At 41.7% G+C, this 20,383-nt stretch overlaps 1 protein-coding gene across 1 annotated transcript in view; it reads left to right on the forward strand.

Annotated features, from left to right (window-relative positions):
• The first annotated feature begins 15,858 nt into the window (after positions 1–15,858).
• FSIP2 (fibrous sheath interacting protein 2) overlaps positions 15,859–20,383 on the forward strand; it is a 129,320-nt gene continuing 124,795 nt past the window's right edge. The window contains exons 1-4 of the mRNA XM_037849900.1: positions 15,859–15,957; positions 16,323–16,448; positions 18,985–19,146; positions 19,863–19,952. Of these exons, the coding sequence (XP_037705828.1) occupies positions 15,859–15,957; positions 16,323–16,448; positions 18,985–19,146; positions 19,863–19,952 (477 nt within the window). The remainder of the gene's footprint in view (positions 15,958–16,322; positions 16,449–18,984; positions 19,147–19,862; positions 19,953–20,383) is intronic.

The raw sequence follows: 20,383 nt of genomic DNA on the forward strand, positions 1-20,383 counted from the left end.
TGAGTTTTTCCCACAGCATGACTTCAATTCAAGTCTGTATCACTTCAATTCAAGTCTGTATCACATTTTGGTAATTCTTGCAATATTTAAAACTTTTTCATTTTATTATATCTGTTCTGGTGATCTGTGATCAATGATCTTTGATGTTACTTGTGTAATTGTTTTGGGGCACCACAAACCAAGCCCATATAAGACAGAAAATTTAATCAATATACATTGTATTTGTTCTGACTGCTCTATCAATCAGTTGTTTCCCCAGTTCTCTCCCCCTCCCTGGGCCTTCCTATTCTTTGAGACACAAAATATTGAAATTAGGCCAAATAATAACCCTAAAATGGCCTTTAAGTGTTCAAGTGAATGGAAGAATCTCACATCTCTCACTTTAAGTCAAAAGCTAAAAATAACTAAGTTAAGTGAGGAAGGCATGTGGGAAGCCAAGACAGATCAAAAGCTATGTCTCTGTGCCAAAAAGCCAAGCAAAGCAGAAGTTCTTCAAACAAATTAAAAGTATGTAGGACACATTCCCTAATGGGGAATTAGGCCCCACAGCATGAAGCAGCCTGCTTGACAGGGACAGAAGTTGAAGGTCATTATACCACCTCAAGGAAGAAAGTATTTACAGACAGTATAGTAAACAAAACAATAAAACTCCCCTCCCCTGATCCCTGTTGCTAACAAACAGACCCCTGTGTCATGACACTCTGCTGAAACTCTGTTCTTATACTCTATGGAATGTCTTTGTCCTAAACTTATCAGGTGCCCTATGCATCCTCCACCATTGTGGAGCACTAATTCCATTTTCCAGCCAATTACTACCAGGAAGAATTCTCTTCTTGTTAGTAAGTCCTAATAAATCCATGTCTCACTCTGTGCCCAGCATATTTTTTGGTCTTAGGGCTGTGCCTACCCAAGCCCTTCAAGAGCTGGGTTAGAACAATTGGTGAGCCACCCAGGAGACCAAAGAGCTGCCAACCATAGCAGGCATGAGTCCTGGGGAGGGAGAATCTGTGTGGGGAATCCCACATTGGCCTGTGCCATCCATGTGGGAGGGGTGGTGGCCCTTCTAGACAAATGGGTACTGCTGCATGAGTATGGGAATGCCATGAAAACTCTCAGGGTTGCTGTTTTGCAACAGATAGTAGGACAAATATATTTGAGTAAAAAGAAAAGAGATTGCAAAATGGCAGCAGCCATAGCATGGCCCCTGTTAGAAGCCTTGCAGATGGCTACTGAGGCAGAACAAGCAGTGAAAGCTATGGCATGCCATTTATAAGGGAAAGGAAAACTAGAAAGAGATATGAGCCCTGCCCAGGTGGAAATGAAGGACTCTCTGACTGACCACCTGCTCTGAGTGGACAATCAGTTAGAGACTCTGGCATGCATATATGCCCAAAATCAAAGACTGTAAGTTGCCTTGGGCTCAAGTCCAGAAGATTTTAGCTTTACTCTGGATGGGGCCCCAAAGTGTGGGACCCATAGAATCCTTCTTGGAAGAGGAAGGGGAGGAAGAATGGGAAGCAGAGGAAGATGAAGAGCCCCAACAGGTGTGCCCCATAATACAACAGAAATGGAGGGCATTACAAGATCAACCCCATGGGGTTCAGCAACTCCAACTTCCTGAACAGAAATAACACATTACTATGAGAGATTATACTGCTGTTAAATTAGACAATTTAGGGTATAGACAAAAACTAGGAAGTCCCTACCTAATCGGCTTCTGAGGTCATGGGACACCAGAGCAGAGGGGATAGCACTGTCTGGAGCAGAGATAAGTAAACTGGCATCTATTACAACCTACCCTTTGCTATGACAATGCATGTATGCTACCTCAGCTGATGCAAAAACTGCCTCCTTATTGGTATGGCTGGTTGACAGGCGTAAGGTTGCATGGCCTAATGGAGGGGATATACTGCACAATAGCCCCCCATTGGCAAATTATGGAGGAGCTACAAGATGTTTTAAGGGGGCTCGGAATGAAACATGCTATTTATGCTGTGGCTTTCAGAGGTCCTGACACTGAAGCTTTTAGCACAGGAATGAAAGCCACGGTATTGCATACTGCCCCAAACATTACTATGGGCCTCTCATGTCTATCCTAAATCTGTTAGTAAGATAGCCTATTTCGCTTGCTGCTCAAGCTATAGCTGACCTTGGAGAGTAAGAAAGGCTGTGGAAAAGGGAGCAGAACTAAAGGCAAGAGGAAAGGATCCCTGGGGGCATGACAGCCCTAATCAGTATCCTACAAGCAGATGTGGGCAGATCTCATCACTGCAGGCACATAGACAGAAGCTATAGATAGGCAATGTGATGCAGTTCTGGTAAAAGTATGGAGCAAATTGCCTAAGGACCAAAGATTTACTAAAGTGAACTCCCAAGCCTCTGAGGGAAAAAGGAAGTCAGGAAAGAAACCAACATCCAGAGACCAAATCTGGGAGCCCTCCACTGCCCTGGAAGAGGCATGGCAAGCCCCTTTCCCTCTTCCATAGGGGAGAGGATGAGACCCCCTGGTACAAACAATAGTGAGGGACCCCTGGGATCAGAGGCCACATATATAATTAACCATTTACTGGTCCCCTACTAACCAGCAGCAAGTGTTAGCACTAGTAGATACAGGAGCCAAATATACCTTAATCTATGGGAGTGTAGCCTGATTCCATGGGTCAGTACTGGCTACAGACAGCTTTGGGGGGAAAACAATCTAGGCAAAACGGCACACTCTAACTTTACAAATTGGTATATTGCCCCCCCCCACACACACACACATGTATATAGTATATATTCCCCTATACCAGAATACATTTTAGGAATTGATCTTCTACAGAATGTCACATTGCAGACCACTATGGGGAATTCTGCCTCTGGTATAGAGTGATCAAAGTATTCTTAAAGGGGCAGGCAAAATGGTCCCTTGTAAAAGTACCCCCACCTCAGAGTGTGGTGGCTACAAAACAATATAAACTTCTGGGAGGGCACCAAGAAATTTCAGCCAGTATCAGAGTTGGAGCAGGTGGGGATAACAATAGCCACCCATAGCATTTTCAATAGTCCTTTATGGCCAGTACAAAAGCCTGATGGAAGGTGGTGCATGACAGTACAATATCAGGAGTTAAACAAGGTAACGCCATCATTATATGCCACAGTCCTGAACATCACTGGTTGTGCTGGTTTGGATGTATTATGTCTCCCCAAATGCCATTATCTTTGATGCAGTCTTGTGTGTGCAGGAAATGTATTGGTGTTGATTGGGTTGGAGACTTTTGATTGGATGCTTCCGTAGAGATGTGATCACTCAACTGCAGGTGAGATCTTTCACTGGATAACTTCCATGGAGGTGTGGGCCTGCCCATTCAGCGTGGTCCTTGATTAGTTTACTGGAGCACTATATAAGCTCAGAGAGAAGGAGCAAACTTGCTACAGCCAAGAGGGACACTTTTGAAGAATGCACAAGAACTGAGAGAGGAGCTGCAGCTTACAGAGACATTTTGGAGATGGCCTTTGAAAGCAGACTTTTGCTCCAGAGAAGCTAAGAGAGGACAAACGCCCCAAGAGCAACTGAGAGTGACATTTTTGAGGAACTTCAGCCTAGAGAGGAACATCCTGGGAGAAAGCCGTTTTGCAACCAGGACTCTGGAGCAGATGCCAGCCACATGCCTTCCCACTTCCCAGCTAACAGAGGGTTTCCGGACACCAAGGCCATCCTTCTGTGAAGGTACCCTTTGTTGATGCCTTTCCTTGGATGCTTTATGGCCTTAAGACTGTAACTTTGTAACCAAATAAATCCCCTTTATAAAAGGCAATCCATTTCTGGTGCTTTGCAAAAGGGCAGCATTAGCAAACCAGAACACTGGTTTATTGCAAGAAACTAGTACCTAATTGTGTTGATATCATTTTCTATTGGATATTGCTAATGCCTTCTTTAGTATCTCTCTAGAAAAATCAAGCCAGTCTGCATTTGCCTTCTCTTGGGGAGGCCAACTATGGACTTTTACTATGCTTCCCCAAGGCTATGTACATAGTCTGACCATCTGCCATGGTCTCATGGCAAAGGATTTGGCTAAGTGGAAAAGTCCTGCAAATGTAACTCTGTTTCACTATGATGATGATGTCATGTTAACCAGTGTTCCAGTTTGCTAATGCTGCCATTATGCAAAATACCAGAAACACATTGGCTTTTATGGGAGAGGGGGGTATTTGGTTACAAAGTTACAGTCCTAAGATCATAAAAGTGTCCAAGCTATGGCATCAACAAGTATACCTTCACTGAAGGATGGCCATTGGCATCTGGAAAACCTCTGTTATCTTGGAAGGAATGTGGCTGACATCTGCTTGCTCCCAGGTGGCATTTCAAAATGGAGTTCTCCAAAATGTCACTCTTTGGGCATTTTGTCCTCTCTTAGCTGCAGCTGCTCCAAAATGTCACTCTTAGTTGCTGTCTCTTGGCTGAAACTCTGAGCTCCTTCTGTCTGAGCACCTATATAGGGTTCTAGTAAACTAATCAAGGCCCACACTGAATGGGTGGGGCCACACCTTCATGGAAATTATCTAATCAGAGTTATCACCTACAGTTGTGTGGGTCACATCTCTATGGAAACACTCGATCAAAGGATTCCAATCTAATCAATACTGTTATGTCTGCCCCACAAGATTGCATCAAAGATAACGGCATTTTGGGGGACATAATACATCCAAACTGGCACAACCAGTAAATCTTTTTTAGAATTAAAAGAAGCCTCAGGTTCATTGCTCTCTCATCTTGAGAGTTGGGGATGGGTAGTCAATCATGACAAACTGCAAGGCCCCAGCTGCTCTGTCAAGTACTTGGGTGTTGAATGGATGGGTAAGACAAAAACTTACCTTCTGCTGTAAACGATAAGGTGCAATGTTTCCCCATGCCACAAACACCAAAACAACTAATGGCTTTCTTGAGATTGTTTGGGTATTGGAGACTTTTATTCCTCAGCTCAAGTGTTAAAACCTTTACATGTTTTGACTAGGAAAGGCCATCTCTGGGAATGGGACATCTAAAAACAAGCTGCTTTTGAAAAGGCCAAAAGGGCAATAGCACAGGAACAAGCACTGGGGTGGGGATGGGGGGTAGATGTAGACATGACCTGTAAATTGGATGTTGCCAGCACTGATATTGGCTTTGGGTGGGGACAGTGGCAGAGGCAACATTCTAAACAAATGCCCTTTGGCTTTTGGTCACAATTATGGAAAGGGGCAGAACTGAGATACAGCCAACTGGAAAGGCATTGTGTGCTGCATATAATGCCTTACTTCAGGTGGAGTTGCTGATGTAAAGATGTCCAGTCACCTGGAAAACTGCCATTCCTATTCAGGAGTGGATAACTGATATGGCTTCTAAGCCATTTTTCTGGTTTGCTAATGCTGCCTTTATGCAAAATACCAGAAATGGATTGGCTTTTATGAAGGGGATTTATTAGGTTACAAAGTTACAGTTCTAAGGCCATAAAAGTGTCCAAACTAAGGCATCAAGAGGATACCTTCACTGAAGTGTCCAGACTAAAACATCAACAAGATACCTTCACTGAAGAATGGCCAATGGCATCTGGAACACCACTGTCAGCTGGGAAGGCATGTGGCTGGTATTTACTGGTCCTTTGCTCCTGGGTTGTGTTTCAAACTGGCTTTCTCCAAAATTTCTCTGGCTTATGTCTTCATTCCTCTCTTTCAGTTCCTGTGTATCCTTGCTTCTTTCTCCCAGGGAATTTCTAAGCATCTGGGGGGTCCTCTCTTAGCTTCTCTGAAGCAAACTCAGGGTTTCATCTCTCAGCTTAGCATCTTCAAACATATTGCTTTCCACATCTCCAAGCATCTCTGGGGATCTCTCCAAAAATCTCAGCTGCTCTGAGCTCCTTCTGTCTGTAAGCTCTCTTATAGGACTCCAGTGATTTAATTAAGAACCACCTTGAATGGGCAGGGCCCACACCTCCATGTAAATATCTCAGAGGTTCCACGATGATCACCAGACTAATCAGTCTGCCCCCACAAGATTGCATTAAAGAATACGGCTTTTTGGGGGACATAATATATCCAAACAGGCACAGCCATGCTCTGGCAGTGCCCAACTAAAGCACACTGACCCAATGGAAAGCCTACCTGCTTCAGCACTGCATTTTCAATAACAGCCTTCTGAGTGAAGAAATGCATAAGATTTTCAGAACAATGTCCTATACAGAAGATTCAACAGCTAAAGTCACTGCACCTGAAATAGCTCTTGAAATGTTCAGTATAGAAGGCACAGATATCATTTCTGAGTCTGCCTGTTACACTCAGGGGTCTGCTAGCAGAGAACCTTCCACATGGACAGCTGTGGCAGTGCAACCCAGTACTAACACTAATGATGGGAGAGTGGTGCTATGCAAGGCAGTCAATGGACTAAGTTAGCAGTGTGGATGATAATAGTGCATGAACCAGGAAATGCACTATCTGTACTGACAGCTGGGCTGTTTACAAAGGCCTTACAACCTGGATGGCAACCTGGAAGCAGTAAAAATGCACAGTCATAGGTCAACCTTCTAGGGACAAGAACTTGTGGAAAGACATCTGGGATATCTGCTAACAATGAAAGGTAACTGTTTATCACGTCCCTGCCCACACTCACAACATGTTAACTAGTAATGTAGAAGCAGATGCACTCACCTGGGTTTGGAGCAAGCACAGCTGAAACCAGAGAAGCAGTGGAATGGCTTCATTGGAAAAGTGGACACCAAAGGGTATCAAATCCTGTGGAATCTGGCTCAGCAGTTCCAGCAGCCAATCACATGCCAACAGCTAGTGGACATCACTAGAGAGTGCCATTCATGCTCCCTGCATCAACCATGTAGGCTACCACACCAGATGGAACACATCAGCCAGTCACAAATCTGGGTGACCTGGTGGTAAGTGGACTATATCAGTCCCCTTCCACTCTCAGAGGGGGTGAGGTATGCTTTTACTATTGTGGACATGGCTACAGGACATTTGTTAGATTTCCTGGTAGGGAAGGCAAACCAACAGGCCACCATCTGCTCTTTGGAAAGAATGAGCACTCTGTATGTCATACCTCTACAAATAGACAGTGATTGGGGGACCCCTTTCACTGGACAAATGACCCAAGCATGGGCTATGGACTATGATGCAAGGCAGACTTTCCATCTACCTTATAACACCACAGGTGCAGGCCTTATAGAAGGAATGAAAGGCCTCTTAAAGGAACAGCTAAAAGATGATAAGAGGTCCTTGCAGCATTGGACTAAAAGATTTTATCAGGCCCTAATGCACCTACACTTCATACTGAGAACTGGAGCCACAGCTCGTATTGAAATGCTAAGAGCAGAACAGATACTTGCAGTGGGAATGCAAATTAAAGGGCCAGTCCCTCTACAGACTAAAAGTTGGAATGATAATAATTTGTTCTTGCTTGTGCCTCAGACCATACAAAACAGAGAAAACAAGGTCAATTGACCTTGTTGCTGGCCTATGCAGCAATAGTTAGGAATCCTAGATCCCTGGTGTGCCAGTTTGTATATACTATGTCCCCCAGAAAAAGCCATATTCTTTGATGCAATCTTGTGAAGGCAGAGGTATTAGTGTTGATTAGATTGGAATCTTCTGATTGAGTGTTTCCATGGAGATGTGACCCACCCAACTGTAGGTGATAACTCAGATTGGATTATTTCCATGGAGATCTGGCCCTACCCATTCAGGAAGGCTCTTAATTGAATTACTAGAGTCCTTTAAAAATTCTGGCACAGACCCAGACACTAGCTGGCTTAGCTCAGGAGTTGTGGACCCCTGAAATAGAGCTGCAGCTAAGAGGACAAAATGCTCCATGAGCAACATTTTGGAGAATGCCATTTTGAAACACAACCTAGGAGCAAGCAGACACCAGACACATGCCTTCTGAGCTAACAGAGGTTTTCCAGATGCCAATGGCCATCCTTCAGTGAAGATACCCTGTTGTTGCTGCCTTATCTTGGAAACTTTATGGCCTTAAGACTGTAACTTTGAAACCAAACAAACCCTTTTTATAAAAGCCAATGCATTTCTGGTATTTTGCATAATGACAGTATTAGCAAACCGGAACCCACTTGGGGAATAGGAGTTACCCAAAATATTGTAATTAGACCTCAGTTTATACAGAAAATGCCTGTTAAAATCCTTATCATCAATCTGGGGCCTCCTATTCCCACAGAAACTTTATACATGACCATGTGGACCCTTCTTATGCCCAGATTAACAACTGATGTAATGGTAGAGGACTCTCAAGATTTGTAGGGGGAGAACATCTTATATTTAAAACCTCTCCATAATGTTCCTCTCCCTGGTACCTTGTTATCAACCAATGGAACTCTAGAATGTATATTGCTAAATCAGCAGGAATTACTCCTTATTGTTTCCCATAAATATCTTTCTTTTCACCCATAGCATCCTAGCAAACACCTGTCTACAGTGGGCTTCAGTGGTATCTCATATCCACAATTGAACCCAATGTTGGGTTTGCAAGGACTTGCCATCTTCAGGGGCTACTGGACTTCCTTAGACCATGGCCCCAGCAAATTGGACTGCATGGAATACCCTGCTGGCCTGGCAGAATTCAGCATACTGGGAAATCTGGAAAGGACTCTTCTCATTTAAGACTGAAATCCAACTACCATCCTGTAATTAGACTGAAGCTTACGTCTCTTCCCTTGTATGAGAACAGGTGAACAAGCCCTGACTTGTATTGGGGTATGCTGTGTACGATGGTTTATGGCGGCTGACAGCAAAAGCTGTAACAGTAAACCATGTTACTTCTGTCTTTATGGAATGACTTGATGGAATTCATGACATGGACTGGCTACCACCCGAATTGTGTACTTTTATGGTTAAACTACAAAACAATAGCCTTTTCCACTGGAAAAATATCTCCAACCAACATGGGGCATATCCTTCCCCTAAGGGATGGCTATGGACCTGTGGGAAATATGGTTGATTCTATTTACCCCATAACTGGACAGCACATTGTACATGGGGACTGCCGTATGTCCGCACTACTTTATATGACTCTTTATCCCATACTCCTAGTATCTGGGAAATAGTTCAAACTAAATATAGATTAAAATGCACTCCCTTGTGGTATTATCCTTTAGCCATTCTTGCAACAGGTGGAGCTACAATAATTAATGAAAAACATGCGGCAGCTTTAGCCAATTACAAGGCCCAAGCACTTAATAATTCCAAAAGAGCAATAACCTTGCTAAATGAAGAAATCACACACCTTAGAAAACTAGTTTTACAAAATAGAATGGACTTAGGTATCCTCATTGCAGCACAGGGTGGTAACTGTGCCCTAAGTAATCTGCAGTGCTGCATATATATTCCTGATCATTTGCACAAGTTTCATAAGTTTAAAGTCATATGCAATAACACATACATCATATTGATCAATTATCAGTAGACTCTTTGTCTAAATGGTTTAATTCCCTTTTTTGGCCATGGTGCCATCTCTTTGTAGGGTTGTTATCTCTGTGGGGGACGGGGGGGTGTCCTAGTGTTCTGCTGTCTTTATACTGTTGTTGTGGAATATGGATGCAATGTCTGTCTTATGGTCAACATAGTCTGCTGCATGGGGGTGGACTGTGGGGACCCAGAGCCCAGGCTCCTTTCCCATAATGGGGAATAAGATCCCACAGCACATAGTAGCATGCTTGATAGGCACAGAAGTTGAAGGTCATTAGACCTCCTCAAGGAAGAAAGTATGTACAGATGGTATCATAAACAAAGCATTACAAAACAGTGATCCCCTGATCACTGTTGATAACAAACCTCCAGACCCCTTTGTCACAAGACTCTGCTGAAACTCTGTTCTCACACCTTATGGGATATCTTTGTCCTAAACTCATCAGGTGCCCTTTGCATCCCCCATCTTTGTGGAGCACTAATTCCATTTTCCAGCCAGCCACCACCAGGAAGAACTCTCTCCTGTTCATAAATCCTAATAAATCACTGTCTCACATTGTGCCTGGCATGTTCTTTAGTCTTAGAGCTGTACCAACCCAAGCCATTCAAGAGCTGGGTTGGAACAAAGTGTTATTCCAGTGAACACAAGAATGATACAATGCGAAGCAGCCTTACTATTGATACGGACAAACTTCTAGTGGTCTAGATAGGAGGTCAAACCAGCCACAACATTTCCTTAAGCCAAAGCCTAATCCAGAGCAAGGCCCTAACTCTTTTCAATTTTGTGAAGTCTAAGAGATATGAGAGAACAGCAGAAGAAAAGTTTGAAACTAGCAGAGGATGTTTCATGAGGTTTAAGGAAAGAGGACATCTCCATACATAAAAGTGCAAGGTAAAGCAACAAGTGCTGCTGTAGATGCTGCAGCAAGTTATCCAGAAGTTCTTGCTAAGATCATTGATGAAAGTGGCTAAACTAACAGAATTTCAATGTAGATGAAACAGCCTTCTATTGGAAGAAGATGCCAGCTAGGACGTGATCCTATAATATATCCTTTCACTGTAATAAACATAAACTTGAGTACAACAACATGCAGAGTCCCATCTTTCGTCCCAGTTAAAAGTGGGGTTGATGGTTAATTTTATGTGCAACTTGGCTAGTTTATGGTGTCCAATTGTTTGGTCAAACACTAGACTAAATGTTGCTGTGGAGGTATTTTGTAGATGTATTTAGCATCTACTATCTGCTAGCTTTAATTAAAGCAGATTACACTCAATAATATGGGTAGGCCTCATCCAAACAGTTGAAGGCCTTAAGAGCAAAGAACTGAAGGTTCCCAAAAGAAGAAGAAATTTTGCCTCAAGACTACACCATCTACTCCTTTCTGAGTTTCCAGCCTGTTGGCCTCTCCTACAGATGGATTTCAGAAGACTTCAGCATCAACTCTTCCAGAAATTCCAGTCTGCCAGTCTGACCTATGGATTTCACTTCGCCAGCCTCCACAATCACATAAGCCAATTCCTAAAATAAATCTTATAGAAACATACACATCCACACACACACACACTCAAATATCCTATCCTGTTGGTTCTGTTTCTCTGGAGAATTCTAATACAAATGCCTACCAAGATTCAGATATGCAAGATTTTCCCCCAAAGAAGAGGGGGATTGTTAGCCAAAGAACTACAAACTCTAACCTGATAATTAAAACTGATTTCTCAAAACATTCTATTGTCTGGGTCAGGGTTTCTGGGGTCCCCAAAATCACCCAGACATTTGTTGATTCATTTGAAGGACCATGGAACTCTGCATATAGTTGTACTTCCATCTAGGATTTATTATGTGAGAGGACACATGACTGGATCAATGAGGGAAAAAGACACAGGCAGAGTCTTGGAGAATTCTATGCAGAGGCTTCCAGTGATCTCTCCCTCCCATGAGTGGACACACTGAGCATGATCCTTTCTTTAGCAATGAAAAATGCAGTAAAATATATGCAATATTCCTGCACAGAGAATCCAATTTGGAACTCAGAGCCCAAGGTTTTTATGGGGACTGATGAAGTGGGCATCCTCTACATGGCACATATTAAAATGCCAAACTCTCAGAAGGAAAGCAGGTGTTCAGCATACACCACATTGTTTGTATGAACAGTCTAGGAACAGTGAACCAAAGAATTCTCGGCAAGCTAGGAAAGGAAATGTAATATAATGCTACAGATGCAATTGGATAAAATGTTGCCATTAGTGCTGTGACCGGAAATTAGTCACTGATTGGTCTTCATGGTCCTTTACTATCCAAGAATCTTTGTGTTGATTCCTTTTCATTAAAAAAATTATATGCCTGTGACCCTGCTGCCAGGGCATGCAATATAGACATGTGTGCCCTATCTTTGGTTTCAGTTAAAAGTTGGGTTGAGTGCCCACAAAGATGCAGATACGAAGAATTTCTCCCAAATAAGAAGGATGATTGTTAGCCAAAGAATTAAAAACTCTACACTGATGATCAAAACTAAAGTTGTTATATTTCCAGCCAAGGTAGAGTAACAGGGAGTGGATTTACTGTCTACCTGAAACACCTAAAAAAATGTACAAAATGTATGAAACAATTTTCAAGACACTGGACATGAGGCAATGAATGACAATGATTACTGAAAGATAGTAAATAAAAGAGGTTAGGCATAGCTATTGTCCCAGCTTATCGACTTAAGTTTCCAGGCCACAGCATTCAAGGGAAGGAGAACCCTGGTGAGCCCATCTGACTCCTTGAGTTGAGGAGAAAGTTAGAGCCCAGGGAGACCAATGTGGTTAGAGTACACAGGATAAAGAACAAGGGGGAAGGGAGCGTCACAGAATTGAGAACTCCCAAGAAGTGCAGAGGGACATTTTTGTATACTCTACATCCTGATTAGTACATGTGTGTGAAGAAACCATGGGAGGCCATGGAAAGAACCATTCAAAAGGGTGCAAGATTACAATGCTGGGTGCATACAATAGAGCTAGAAACAGTGTCTGTTCCAACCAGCTGTACTGGAAAATCTGATTCATGGGGCATTGGGTAGAGTACACAGGAGCGTTGGTCTCAGGACTGAGGAATAATTAACCCTAGACAGATCACTATTCTATTCCTGGTTAACAAATCTAAAAAAGTAAGATCCCAAAGGATCAAATTCCTAGTAACTTAACTGCATTTTGGAAGAAATCTCAAGAATATATATGGAAAACAAAAATATCAAGTACCCAAATGTTTATGAGAGGGGGATGAAAGGGAGGTATATAGGATTCTTAGTAGTGGTGTTGTTGTCTGACATTATTATATTGTATTGTATCATACTTTAATTTTTTTCTTTTTATTATTCTCTTTTAAATTTTTTTGAAGTAATGAATATGTTCAAGTGCTGATTGTGGTGATGAATGCACAACTATATGATGAAACTGTGAAAACTGATTGTATACTGTAGATGACTGTGTGGTATGTGCATATATCTCTATAAAATTGCAGGGAAAAATATAAACAGAGGAATACAAGTGCTTGAGAAAACATGGAAAGAGGGATTACCTATTTACTGTTGGTGGGGAAATAGAATGGTATAGCCTGCCTGGAGGACAGTGTGGTGGTTCCACAAGAAGCTCAGTATGTGGGTGCCATAAGGTCCTGCAATCTCATTATTGGGTATATACTTGATAGATCTGAGAGCAAGGACATGAATGGACATTTGCACACCAGTGTATATGGTGGCAGTATTCATGATTTGCAATAGATGGAAGTGGCCTAAGGGTACATAGACTGGTGAACAGAAAGGTCAACTGTGGTGTATGCACACAAAGGAATACTGAGCAACTGAGAGAAGGGGTGAAGCTGTGCGACACACAACAAGGTGAATGGATCCTGTAGACAGCATTTTGAGTGAACTAAGTCAGAAACAAAGGCAAACACTATATTGCCTCACCAATATGGATAACTGCAATGTGCAAACTCAGAATTGAATCTTAGGGCTCAGCTTTAGAACACTTACTGTAATGGTCCCTAGATTGTAAGCTCTTACAGCAGTCAAATCTATTCCTGAATGGTAATGCCTATCTTCAGATTCTGAGATGCTGATCCCTTTGTGTACAACCTGATCAATCCCTTGAACTTCGGGTATCTGTGTGGCACTGAAACTCAGAGCTAGAGTTCAGCAGATATGAATCTCAGTATTAGCACATTCAGCAACTGTTAAAAAAAAAGCTGAAAAAGAGTCCAGACTTCAATTAGAAATATGAATGAAGCAGATCTGGTTAGGACTAGGGCAAATTGAGCCAAAGGGTAAAGGACGATACTGACAATGTTTTAAAACTTCAACTTCCACATGAGACCAAGGGAAGAGATGTTTATTTGGTGCAGGATCTATATTTCCTAAACACTTTAACTTGTACAGTTTGTTCAAACCCCATTATACATAGAACTTTGAATAGGAAGTGAGACCCGCTAGGTTTGTACAGGTTAGTATGAAATAGCAACACATCCCAAAGTAATTTGGGCAGAGAATAAAAATATATATGCAGGGACCCCCTGAGGAGCTGGGGGGAAATGTGGAAGTGTTGGACTTCCTCACCTGGATTGTTGCTAATGTTCTCACAAACACTGAGGGCTGGCAGTTTGGTATGCTGAGTCCTCTTATCTTGGGGCTTGCCCTTGCAAAGGAGAGGCTAAACCTGCTTATAATTGTGCCTAAGAGTCTCCCCCTGAGTACTTCTTCATTGCTCAGATGTGGCCTTCTCTCTCTAGCTAAACCAACTCGCAGGTGTACTCGCTGCCCTCCCCACTACGTGGGACCTGATTCCCAGGGGTGAAAATCTCCCTGGCAATGTGAGATATGACTCCTGAGGATGAATCTGGACCCGACATCATGGGATTGAAGACATCTTGACCAAAAGGCAGATGTGAAATGAAACAAGATAAAGTTTCAGTGGCTGACAGATTTCAAATGGAGTTGAGAGGTCACTCTGGTGGGCACTCTTATGCACTATATAGATAACCCTTTTTAGGCTTTAATGTATTGGAATAGCTAGAAGTAAATAACTGAAACTATCAAACTGCAACCCAGTAACCATGACTCTTGAAGATGACTGTATAACAATGTAGCTTACAAGGGGTGACAGTGTGATTGTGAAAGCCTTGTGGATCACACTCTCTTTCTCCAGTGTATGGATGGATGAGTAGAAAAATGGGGGCAAAACCTAAATGAACAATAGAGTGGGGGGGGGTGATTTGGGTGTTCTTTTCTACTTTTATTTTTTTTTTTCCTATTTTTACTTTTTCTGGTATAAGGAAAATGTTCAAAAAGTAGATTGGGGTGATGAATGCACACTATATGATGGTACTGTGAACCGCTGATTGTACACCATGGACGATTGTGTGATATGTAAATATATCTCAATAAAACTGAATTAAAGAAAAAGGGACACAGCCTCTGGGGCTACCACTTAATAACAATTTTCTTTATTTTGTACACTCTGAAAAAAAGGGGCAATTAAAGACAAGGCTGCTGTTAGGAAAAAGAGGTATGTTTAGTTCTGTACACGGGTCAGTAAGTTTTTTATACATGATAGGGATTTTTACTAAATAACAGAGGAGAGCAGTGGACCAAGGAAAGGATGAGGTTAAGCCCAAACTCATGAGAAGTCAGAGTCTCTACCCTAAGTGCTCAAGTCCAAATAGTGCCTTGAAGGCAGGGGCCATGTTTTGCCCACTGCTGTATACCTGAGGTCCAACACAGTGACTGGCTCAGAGGAGGCTAGCACTTTTTAAATATTGGCTGGATGCATGATAAAAGAGAAGGGGGAGGGCAGGAAGAGGGCAATGAACCCTTGTGGGAACTGGGGAATGGTCAGTGTCACAGGGGAGAGGAGTGGAGACGTGGGGTGTGCCAAGGGGAATATGTAGAAAGCCAGGCTTCTGGCTCTTGAATGGACCATAACTAGCATGGACCATATAATAATAACTCGTGGATATCTGTTGAAGGCAATCATAGCATCTTGGGGCTAGGAGGAATTAACCTGCTACCCACCAACAAGGCTTTATGCACTGTAGTTCAAATGAAGGATGCTGCTTTCGGAGAGAAATTAAGTTTCAACAGTGGCCCTTTTAGACCCAGGCCTCGAAGACCTACCAATTCCCTTAAACCTAGGGTCGCATGCCCTCCATGAGCAAGGAGCCCTGGGGGGCTAACGGAGGTCGCGTGACGGGTTATTCCTCAGGAGGGCGCCCCCCTTCCGGGGCCCCCAACGCTCAGAACTTGGAACGCGCGAGGTTGGGCCCTCGGGGACGGGAGGAACTGGCCATTCCCGGTCCGAGCACGACGAAAGGACGGGGAAGGGATCCGAGGGAAGAAAAGAGGGGAGGGCGGTGAGGGGGCAGAAGGGCCCAAGGCGGCCATGGAGCTGTACCTCAGTGCCTGCTCCAAAGCTGCCGATACCGCTGCCACCAAGACGGCCACCAGCGGCCTAGCCGCAGACAACCGCCAATGCGGAGAGGTGAGTGACCGCCCACCTGCCAGCGTCTGGTTCCGCGGGGCAGCAAAGCCTGGTCTGGGGCGGGGAGTGGGAGGTATCGCCGAGGAGGGGAAGGGGCGGTTCTTAACCGTCCAGCTTCCGGTGTCCTCCTGCGGTGCAGCGGTGGGCGGGTGCTGCAGCTGGCGCTGGAGAAAGTCTTGAGGAGAGCAAGTTATCCCGGAAGCGGGAGGCCTTCCGAGGTTTCCTTTAGAGTAGGCTTCAAACTTGAGTGTATGATTCTTGGTTTTTCTTGGAGGTATCAGCCCATTGAAGTGGAAGTACGTTGGCCTCAATTAAGTGAATAATTCCTAAAGGAAAAGACAAAACTCTAAAATTGTATCTGACAGGGCGCGCACAAAACCCACTTTCCAGGGATCGGAGCGGCTCAACTATTGGATCTGCCTCTAGGGGTCAAGCTGCCTTTGATTCCAGGAAGCAATGCTGTATACTATACTACTAATTTAAGTGAAAAGGTAAACTGATTTTTAATGTTTTACATTGATTTTATTTACTTCTTAACAGTGGCCGTTAAATTCAGAAGCTACATCATAAAAACTGCCCCTTAATGGAATTTGCTTTAACAGTCACAGGGATAAAATAATCATACCCACATCTAACCAAAGGTATTGTGTGGGGTGAATGTCAAGCAATTCCATCTAGTATCTTTTGTACAGAATCAGGAGCCAAAAGGTTTAGATTCTTAGTTCTGTCTTTTAATTTGTAATTTTAGGAAAACAGGTTAAATTTTAAATAAAACTTATTAAATACTAATTTAGTGAATTTTGATTTATTTAAGGAAGCGTATGATTGGAAGGTAAGATGTTATCAGTGCCAGTTGGCATTTAATAGTTATGATTTCAACTAATAATAACTAAGACTAAACCCTCATTAAAAAACACTTATATATGATTTTGTTTTGAGCCAAATTCTCTTTCACACAAACAGTGAAAAGGTGGAGTTAATGAGTTAATTTGTTTAGTATCTTAACTTGACTTTAATGAAAAAAGGCCCCAGTCTCCCCTTCCCTGGTTTTCTCCACCCCAGTCTTAGCTTCTTCAGGCTGCCTTTCTATCTACTCATACTTCTAATACTTCTGTGCCCACCTTGCTTCCAAAACCTGGCACACCCTTTCCTCTCCTCCCTAATCTGTGAATTTGAGCCATCCTTCAGCAATTCTTAGCACTGCCCTTGGTTTATATTTCACACAACACTTAATTGTACTGGGTTGTAGTGGGTACTTCTCTCAAACCCTTTCATGTTTTTAGTCTTCACCCTCTCTCACTCCAACTTCGCAGCCCTTGACTAAGTGGCCAAGGCTAAAGAAGGTGTACTACATTATTGTTCATATTCTTCATCACCAGAGCAAGAAGTTATGTAAAGAAAGAATTCTGAGTGATTTCCTTATCCTTCTGCTATCTATGATGTCATCAGAAATGACTAGGGCCTCTTGGTATTTGATACATGTATAATAAACATGGTTTCTTAAAGTGAGTTTTGTTGCTGGAAAAATATAATTTCCCTTTTTGAAAACCAATCTGTTCTATTAGAAAAATATCTAACTAAAAATATGCCAGCCTCTCACAAATTGACTGAGTCACATGCACACTAACTAGCTTTCCTAAAGCAGGCTTGAAACCTATTCCATAACTCCTGTCATTCTTCTTTGGTGTGTAAACTTAGTTCTGTCTTTTGTGAGCTTCCTCACTTATATTGTTTGCTATATTGCCTTTCTCTGTTCTCTGTTGAACATTAATTCACTTGTAAACTACTTTGTAAAAAATATTTCTCTCTATTCTTTATTATATTCTCCCCAAATTGTATTGATTTAATAATTAGGCACCAGACTAGTTCCCCAAAGAGTGACGTTGTGAGATCTTCATTTTTCTTTTGGTACATTCTCCTCAATGAAATAATGCTTTATATTTAGATTTAGTTTGTGTGTGTGTGTGTGTGTGTGTGTGTGTGTATGTTTAAGGGAAATCAATTATTTTAATTGACAGCAGAAGGGTTACTCTGGTTCTAATGAATGGATTTGCTAAAAGGTATTCTTGGTTTATAGGTCAGTAGCAGAGTTTGGTTTTGAAATAACATAAGAAGTTGACAGTCAAATGTCAACATCTAAAGGAGACAATCCACTCCTTTCCTCATGACTGTTGATTGCTTCCTTTCTGGAAAAGATACAGGCTTCCTATCTGAATTCTCACTGGATTAAGATGTTGTTCTATAGGATACCTTTCTTTGCTTTCTCAGGGAAGCATCCATAATCAGGGTGTTTTGGATTTCTAAAATTGCCAGAATCCAATATATCAGAAATCGGTTGGTTTTTCCAATGGGGATTTATTAGTTTACAAATTTATAGTTCTAAGACCGTGAAAATGTCCAAATTAAGGCATCAGGAAGAAGATTCCTTCTCTGAGGAAAGGCTGCTGGCATCCAGGATTCCTCTGTCATATGGGAAAGCACATGGCGATGGCTGCTGGTCCTTCTCTCCTGGGTTCTGGTTTTAGTGGCTTTCTTGGCTCCCGTGGGCTTTTACTGTCTTTTATCCTCTTCACAAAGGACTCCAGTAAAGGATTACGACCTACCTTGAATGGGCAGGGTCATATTTCAATTGAAATAACCTAATAAAAAGGTCCCACCCACAATAGGTCTAACCCCACAAGAATGGATTAAAAGAAAATGGTCTTTTTTGGGATTCCAACCAGTACAGGGAATCTAGTTTCCTAATCTATTCCCTTCTCCTTTCTTCTTTGGGTCAAAGTCAGGGGCTTATGGGGATCAGGGGAGGAACTAATTCTGAAGGTGGAGATTTAAATAATTCAAGCAGGTAGGGAAGAGAGGAAGGGAAAAGGCAATTCCTAAATCTTTCTGTTGTTGGTTTCCCTCACTTCAGACACTTCTTGCATGTTTTATTTTCAACGAACATTCTAGTCATTTCAACAAGATGATTTCTTAAAGTGAGATTCATTAATTTTATATTTGTAATATTTTTTGAATGTCTTTTTGTAGCTTTTTCGACCTTCTTATGGTTTTAACCTGGCTGATCCTTATTGTCGACTTTTGGAAAACCAATATAAAAATCTCCATGATCCACATTTAAAAGCATACTATCAACGCAAAGATATCCTGAGGAGATTAAAAAAAGGTGGCTACATCACCAGCAATAATAAAGTGGGTTGAAGAACATTTTTTATTTATCAGTAAAATCCTTTTAAGACTTGACATAAGCTTGCTTCTCTACCTCACTGGGGGCATGTATCACCTTTTAATTGGTTATTAGATAATACTTACTGGACATTCCATAAATTACTCAATATTTGTTTCAAGAAAAATAAGGAAGCTATTGTTTCTATGTGAAAGAAACTTCTTTCTTCACTGTTTTTTTCTTTGACATTATCAAAAGATAATTACCAAATGATTGGAGAGTATAAAGATACAGAAATAATTTCTCCTGCTGTATCATAGTCCTCTTTATCTCCAGTGGCACTGTATACTTGACAAGGAATGCTTGTCTCAAACTTTTTAAAAACTTGAGAAAAATGAGAGCCTAGCAAAATTCCATGTGATAGAATACATTCTTATTGGGGTTAAACATTGTTATTACATTTGTATTTTATTTTAGTAACTCAAATTAATTGTGTATAGTAAATCCCTTATTATGGTATAAACCATATTAATAAAATAATATCATTTGGGCAGAAATTTCCTTGTGATTAACAATTATAGAGAGATACTGCTTACAGAATATTAGCCAAAGTTGTTATTACTCTTATTAGTTATTACTCTTGTTCCCAAAGTGTATGTTATTACTATTGTTGCTCTAGAAAGTGATTGCTATATTGTTAAATATTTGTATTTATGTATTTTTGTTTTGTTTTGTTTTTTAGATTGTATGTACCTTAAGGGAATTGAATAAGTACAGACAATATCTTACCAGTTTAAAATTAGACTTCGAAAGAAACTATATAAGAGAACAAGTAAGTTAAATACTTAAACTTGTTTTCTTTACAGAAAGTTTGGAAGAAAGGTTTGTTGAATATTATACTATTTTGTCCTTTTATTATGGAGGTAACTAATCATAAGATTTCCAAATGAAAATTTTGAGCAGGAATAAACAATATTTTAATGTTGCTATGTTGTGTTAAAGGGGGAAGGGGACCAGGTCATCTATTAATATGCCAGTGGTAGCTGGAATGATTCAGTCAGTAATTAAATTACCTCTCAGATGTGTGCCTTCTACCTGTGCTTGGGCCATTAGGAAGAGTTTATTGTAGCAGCAAGATTCTTAAGCTGACACTCAAAACAGCTGGAGTAAAAGGAGAGAAACAATAGGAATAGCTGCAGTGTTCAACAGGTGACGTGCACACTGTATTCAACAAGTTTAAAAAAAAGTTGGTGTTAAAGGTGA

This window comes from Choloepus didactylus, chromosome 9 (assembly GCF_015220235.1).
Source record: "Choloepus didactylus isolate mChoDid1 chromosome 9, mChoDid1.pri, whole genome shotgun sequence".
In the NCBI taxonomy this organism is placed as follows: Eukaryota; Metazoa; Chordata; class Mammalia; order Pilosa; family Megalonychidae; genus Choloepus; species Choloepus didactylus.